Below are 7,253 nucleotides of genomic sequence, written 5' to 3' on the forward strand. Positions count from 1 at the left end.
GGCCATTTTATTTTATTTTAGTACCAAAGAGAAATGACTGAAACAAGATGAGAATAAATTTCAAATCAAAATAAATGATGTGAGTACAGTAGGTATGACAAAAGTCTTTGCATTTTTCTATATAAAACTATATATATATATATATATATATATATATATATATATATATGCTGTGTACAACACAGGCTATTTTCCAGAATTTATCTATTTTCTCAAGAAATATACCTTAAATTTTCCAAGCACTTTGCGTTATCAAGTCAGATGTGAAATATTTCTGACAGTGCAGGAGAGATATATGGATCACAATTAAATCATTTAGAAGTTCAATAGATATATTATTTCAAATAGTCCCCAACCCATTTCATTTTTATTATGCAAACCCTCCGTAAGCAAAAAAAAAATATTTGCAGACAGTGCAATTATAAGTACAGTAAGAGGTTGGTTACTTCTTTCATGTCTCAGCATATTTTACATTACATATTTTACATTTTACATGACATAAATTCTTTTTGAGAAAACCAACCAAACCAATAAACCTGAGTATACTTCATCACAGATGCTGTAATCATGGAATGTATTTCAAATATTTCTTCATTTTGCCCACACTACTAACAAACCAGTGCAAATGATTAACATGTACCGAGTGGAAGTACAACCTATGCTTTTGTGATCACGTGAGAAAGTTAGTGCCGCAGGTGTAAAAGGAAAAAAAAAAAGTACCATTTGGGGTTGGGGTTAACAGTCTGTTTCGGGGGGCCCTGCATATTGATCTGTAAGAACCAGCTGCTCTATGACGGCTGAATCAGAGGAGGGGGAAGAAGATGAAGAGAGAGACGCCACTTCCGCTTGCGACAGTGTTAGCTGGGAAGCGGCCTGGTCAATCTGGGCGTGGACCACCTGCACCCACGTTCGCAGCTGCGCATCCAGGTCGTCCACGCCGCGGTCCAACTGCTCTTGCCGCGCTGAGAGCCGGTCAAGCAGGAGGCGCGTCTCGCGGGCCGCCTCCCGCAGCTCGCCGGCTGCCGGCGGGGCCCGCCGACGGCGCATGTAGCCCTCGAACTCCTCCGAGCTGAGGTTGAGCGATGAGCCGTCCAGTTTTTCAATGAAGGCCACCGCGCAGGACTGGAACCGAACGATGATTTTACAAGAGGTGCTCACGTACGTTTTTTTTTTCCGAAGGGATGAAACATTTGTAAAGTGTGGGAAACTTACCAGGTTGGTGAAGTAGTAGCCGCTCTCTCCGGCCATGAGACTATGCGGGAGGCCGAAGCGGATGACGTACTGCATGTTGGAGTGCAGGCGAGGCGGGTTGGCCTTGAGCACCACGTACACCAGGGCAGACAGGAAGTCGTCAGCGTTGGCCGGTTGGCTGTTGGAGGCGGAGAGAGCCTCAAACACGTGCTGGCTGCACTTGGAAACGCACACCAGCTTGTCCTGAGGCGCCCGCTTGGCGTCCATTTCGATAATGGCCGTAATCGCTGGAAGAAAGGGGTCACCCGTGATGGCGCTTTGCATGTCCGGGAAAGGTACGCTCAGCATTTGCGGGGTGACCCAGTTTAAAGAACTGCCGAAACAGGAGAAAAAAATGGAAACGGGTCAGGATTTAGCAGTGAATTTTGATGCTGTCTGGAATCAAAATGATGTGATTGTAGACCAGATCGTATCACATCCTAGCAGGCATTTATAACTTTTTCAATTTGGATTGGTATTTGATAGGAGGAACAGGTGTTGACATGTGTAGTCTCTTGACATGCGATTTGCTTTGTTGGCTCTCCAATTCCTTTTGATGTCAGTAAAATGTTTACTCTTTTGATGTTAGTAAAAGGTTTTTGGCTCCTTCATTCACACCGTGGGGATAGGTTCCAGCGCCCCGCGACCCTCGTAAGGATAAGCTGTCTAGATGATGGATGGACGCGTCACGGCCGGATGGCTTTCGAACGATGCATAAAGGGGGCGCAACAGCCGCATGGTGAGAGGCGCGGCTTCAGTCAATGAGATGTTTCACTTCACTTTTTCACGTTAAAAATGTTGGCGCTGAAAAAACTCCTAGTTCATAAGAAACTAAATTGCCAATGTGCCAAATGTAAGATTTCATCATACAAAAAGAAAACAGTACATTTTAAATTATGTCATTTCAGTAGCCCCTTTCAACTTCATTTTCACTAAAATGGAGCAGGTTGAAAGTTATGCCAATTATAAACTCAAGGGATTTTGGGAGGGATATTATTCTTTTTTTTTTAAAGATGTATCTTGATATTCTCATTCATCCAGGTCATTCAGTCAATAGCAACTGGAGTTTTCTGAATGTCTTGGAACATGACAACTTGGATCTTGGAACATATAAATAATTGTGTTTCTCCACACCAGCGTTGCGTTTGATTTTGTAGCATATAAATAATTGTGTTTCTCCACACTAGGTCTGGCAGGTTGGTTGTAGACATTGTTGCATGAACTGATGAAACCTAGGCTGAGAGACAAAACATCTGGTCTTCAAAGAAAACAGAGTTGCGACTGAGTCAATGCCCCTGAGAAAGAAACTACTTGGATGAATGAGACTACAAGCATGCTGCAAAAAAAGGTATTTGTGGTGTCATTTGAACATTTCAAATGTTTTTACTTTGGATGAATATAAGTATTTTTCTAACAGCGAAGTGGAAAACATACGAGACGGATTGCACAGCTCTGGGAACATGGAAAATGTTCATTACGTACAAGTTACACCTTGGAAAGAATAACATCTCACAAAGAAAATGCAGGTTGATTCATCAAAAACTCGGAAATGATAAAGAAAAGTGTGAGGCAAAACTAACCGTATCCTCCTTTGCAAAGTCAGGTCCTTCATCTCGTCATCACAGCTGTCATGGCAGAAGACCCACTTGTGCAAGCGTGTCATGATGAGCTTCTCCACGTGCTCCATCGTCTGGGTGAGCTCTGCTTCTGAGAAACCTGGAAAAAAAACAACGTAATTCTAAGGTTGACTTAAATGGACAACTTGTATGACAGCGAAGCCACGGCTACTCACCGCTGAAATATTCGGCAAAGGACTGGTAGAAGTCTTGCACCAGGTCCGACTGTTTCTGCACCGGCAAAGCCTACGTCAAAATCTCTGGTGAGAAAAACGACTCGTGTTTTTTCTTCATATGAGAAAAAGATTGTGATTACGTGATAAGCTTCCATCGTGTTGAGGAAGGCCGTGCAACGGGACTGCAGGCGATGAGAGGACGGGCTGCGGAGAATTTTTAAGAAACCGGTGAAGTCTCCGGGTTCCAACCTCTGGAAGGCTTTTAACACATTGGCCAGGCTGTCGGACGAATCTAATGGGAGAGGTGGGAGTCACGGCGACCGAACAAATTTAGTCGCTGCATTTTGCGCTTTCTTTGTTTTGGCTTGTTGAGCCACAAATGAAACGGAATACACAGCAGAATGCGCGGCATGATAGTCCAGCAAGCTGCCAAATGTGGAGCCAGTGCTTCAAAAATAATCCTTACCGTGTCAAATAATGTTTGGACACCAATGCACTGAAATGCTTTTATTTTGAAGTTGTTTCCGGAAGCATGTGGCAACCACTGTGAGGGACTTTCTACTGCCCAAACCTCCTCCCCCCCGAAGTGAGTTGCAAGTCGCGACTCCTGATGTAAACAACACGTTTAATTGCCAGTTTCACGCACCAAACTTACAAATGTCTTTTTTTTTTTAATTCAAATACCAAAATACTTAATAGAAGCAGGAGAAATACACGGCGCACTTATCACTTTCAAATCGCCTGTATGTCAATATTTTGTTATTCAAGTTGAAGAAATGAATGTTACATTTCCGGCATGTCAGGTAGAAATTTTTTCTAAACACTAAAAAAAAAACAACAACAACAACAACCGTTGCGGCTAACGCAAGCTGCGAGCATTTTGTTCAACTAGCTCAGCTGCAGCTGAAAAATGAGCCTGTAACAAAAATGCCTCTAGTTGCAAAAATGCTTCTGGTTACATTTGCGCACTAGCTTGTTCGTTTTAATGCAGTCTATTCAAAGAAAACTTCGAAAAACTGAATTATTCATACTGGGCATTATTTTTTTCTTACAAATGTTGCCAAAATCATTTTGTCTCGTTCTTGTGGACTCAATCTCCTGAGAGATCTGGTCTCGTGTGATTGTTCCATCCAAAGAAGTGCAAAGCGCTTTAAGTACCTAAGGTAGAAAAGTGCTATACGACATGCCATTTGATACCAGTGCTCAGATGCTGTAAGCGTTCCTATCATCACTTGCTTGGCCACTCTTCTTAAGGTACACACGGAACACATGAATACCACTGGTATGCAGGTGAATTTCCACATTATAAAAGCAAACAATGAAGTCAGTTCATAAGGTGAATTTTTAATTTTCAATTATTTGGTTTTAACTCCGATTTTTTATTTTTCATAATTTAGTGTTAATCACTTGAGGATCCATGTGACTTAGAAGGCGTTTCCAAACTTCTGACTGGTGCTGTACAGTGTTTCTTCAAGCAAAACCAGTCCGGGGTGCAAAAAAAGTGCTGTAGATATGGTGCCAACCTGCTTTGGGAGGGGATGGGCCACCCCAGAAGAGTCTCCTCATGGTGTTGATACGACGACCCTTCTCCATATTCTTCTTCTCTTCGAATTTGGAGAAGGTGGGCGGCGTGCCATCACCACTTGCTCTGCAACATCAACAAACTCATGAGACCTCATCAAATGTCTTACTTGTTTTTTTTTTGTTTTTTTTTTACACTTGTATGACTATTAGGAGAGAGCTACCTACTAGCCACTTGAAATACTGCCTGTACAGTTCACCTGTTTTCTTGTCGGCCGGCTTCAGCAGGCCGCACTCGCTCCCTCCAGCACTTGGAGCAGAAGCCCTGCCATGCAGGGTTGCCATAGTAACCGCAGGAGTTCTTGCACAGGAGCTCCTGCTGAGACAGTCGGATCCCCCGCTGCTTGTCTGTCCACATTGGGTTGCGTTGTGCTTTTTCCTCTTTTCTGTGGGAGATTAAATGGTGGACAAATGGAAATAGTTAACAATTAAAACTGTTTCAAGTAATGAGTTTTTTTGTTGCATAGTGATATGTGATATTGAGCGTAGAGCTTTGATCTCTCAACATTGACACTTCATACCTTCTTGGATCTTAGATTATCTTGCACATAAAAAACTCTATATTTCCAAAACTTTGAATAAGAGTTTTCTTTTTATATACTTCATATAAGTATATGTTTTGGCACAAAGAATAAAAAGTACTATGTAAAATAAAGTTTTTAAAACTTCCTTTTTCACTGTGTGTTTATAGAATAAAACATAGTATCAGTCAAAAACTTGGAAACGATCTCAAATTGAATCTTTTCACGTTATATTTTTCCTTAAATTGGAAGTTAACATTGAAGTCATCCAGACTATGCAACAATACATAAAGATTCATTTGCTTGAGTTGAAAATGTTATTCAAATCAAAGTATGTTTCATATTTTAGATTGAAGCTTTTAGATGGGCTTTTTATATGTGTTGCTGTTAACTTGCAGTTTCGGAGTCTTGTAATTGAATATCTTATCATGGGCAAAAGACGTAACAGAGGCCTTTCCTTCCTGGGGCGGTCCTGATGAGAGCCGGTTCCATTCTAACATTAAATCATCTTTGTGATTGTACCTGTAGATACTTTCCAAATTCTCAACATTTTTAGATACTTTCCAAATTCTCAACATTTTTGTCCTGACTGACATTCTTCAAGTAATGGGGCTGTCATTTTTGTCACTATTTATTTGTATAATTTTAGTTATGATGGAAATTAATAAGAAAAACATTGCCTCACAGGGTCAATGCATTTAGATTTATACATTAATGTATTATCCAAAAATCAAATAATGCAGCAGACCGCTGCTCCCAGGGTCTTTGAAACAGGCCAGCCAGCGAATAGTGCAGATAACTAGATGAACAAGCAACATACACTTGTGGCAAAATCTGAAGCAGAAAACAATATTTTGAGTCATTTAAAAATCATGAGCTATTGACTAGTATTTCACCCAAAATACTGTGTAAAAAAACAAAAATGTGAACTGTTTCAATGAATAAAGACAGTATAAATCTATAGTTTGAAGTTTTTAGTTAGCTTTAAATAAATTACACATGCTTTGGATTACTATCGAAAAAAAATCATTTTACTCTGGCTTTTTCAGGTAATAAAACTGTTCTGGTATTTGTACAAATTATTTTGAAAACATGCAATTGCTGTTTTAAACCTGTTGAGAACGTTTCAAGAAATGAACAAACCCACTGAGGAAAACTTCAAGAGTACTAATAATTAATGATTAAATACAGCTATTATATAAATGTTTACCATCAGTAAACATCGTTTTTTTAAATAAAAACTCGACAAGTATTGACTATCAATAATAAGCTAGATAAGACCAAAAATCAAATGTCAAAATAAAAATAATAACGAATGCGTTTAATAGGTTAATTTTTGAAAGACGTTTTTCCCATATTAAATATTCATGACAAGTAAAAGCCGAGAGGAATAAATGGAAGATCACGAAAAAAAAGTTGACCAAATAGCTCTGCCAGACTTCCTCGACGACATCCAGATACAACTGAACACCCGACGTTAAATCCATTCAACAAATTGAACAAACTCCGCAGTTACTGGTCACCCTTTAAGCTTGCTAAAATGGAGAGAAAAGTCGCGCAAAGTACTGACAAAGTCTGTTAGCTTCATGTTAGCATTGCTACTTGTTAGCATCCAAAGTAAGCAGCTGACTGTCATCTGAGCCAAAGTGAGATAAGCGGTGCCGAAAGCTGTAATGTAGAGACCAAACGGTAAAATCGGTTAAAAGATTTGATCCCATTTTGATGAATAGTCGTTTTCAAAAAATGTACCCATTACGCGCATAAAGGCATACTTTGTGAGTAGTACTACTTACCAGGAAAAAGTGAGGATACGGTGCAACGCAACAGTTGGATAAAGCAGCATTCGATTAATCGTGCCTGGAGTGTGACGTAATAAAATGGCGACATTGTTGTGGCTGAATAAAAACGAGATGTCGGTGCAATACCCAAAATGTATGCCTAAGTGATACATTAATCATAATCAACCCTGCAAATCGGAATTATTTTATGGAAACTTTTGAGGTTTGGCTACGTTATGAGATTAAAAGTTGATTGTGAACTGTTGTCAATAATGCCTGTTATTTTGCTTTGTGTGGGTTTATGGTTTGATGAAAGTCGGCAAGTCCCTGCAGGCCAAATACACGATCCAC

At 40.1% G+C, this 7,253-nt stretch overlaps 1 protein-coding gene across 1 annotated transcript; it reads right to left on the reverse strand.

Moving 5' to 3' along the window:
* Positions 1 to 112: 112 nt before the first annotated feature.
* Positions 113 to 6,975, reverse strand: LOC148429735 (rab5 GDP/GTP exchange factor-like). Its single transcript, XM_088415824.1, has 8 exons — positions 6,918 to 6,975; positions 4,804 to 4,989; positions 4,546 to 4,670; positions 3,163 to 3,314; positions 3,023 to 3,092; positions 2,811 to 2,946; positions 1,213 to 1,564; positions 113 to 1,122 (listed from the first exon to the last, which is right to left on the reverse strand). Exons 2-8 carry the CDS (start codon positions 4,959 to 4,961, stop codon positions 736 to 738), a joined length of 1,380 nt encoding a protein of 459 aa, XP_088271950.1. The 5' UTR covers positions 4,962 to 4,989; positions 6,918 to 6,975; the 3' UTR covers positions 113 to 735.
* Between the last annotated feature and the right edge of the window lie 278 nt (positions 6,976 to 7,253).

The sequence above is a fragment of the Hippichthys cyanospilos genome, chromosome 1 (genome assembly GCF_059441005.1).
Source record: "Hippichthys cyanospilos isolate Australia breed blue-spotted pipefish chromosome 1, RoL_Hcya_1.0, whole genome shotgun sequence".
In the NCBI taxonomy this organism is placed as follows: domain Eukaryota; kingdom Metazoa; phylum Chordata; class Actinopteri; order Syngnathiformes; family Syngnathidae; genus Hippichthys; species Hippichthys cyanospilos.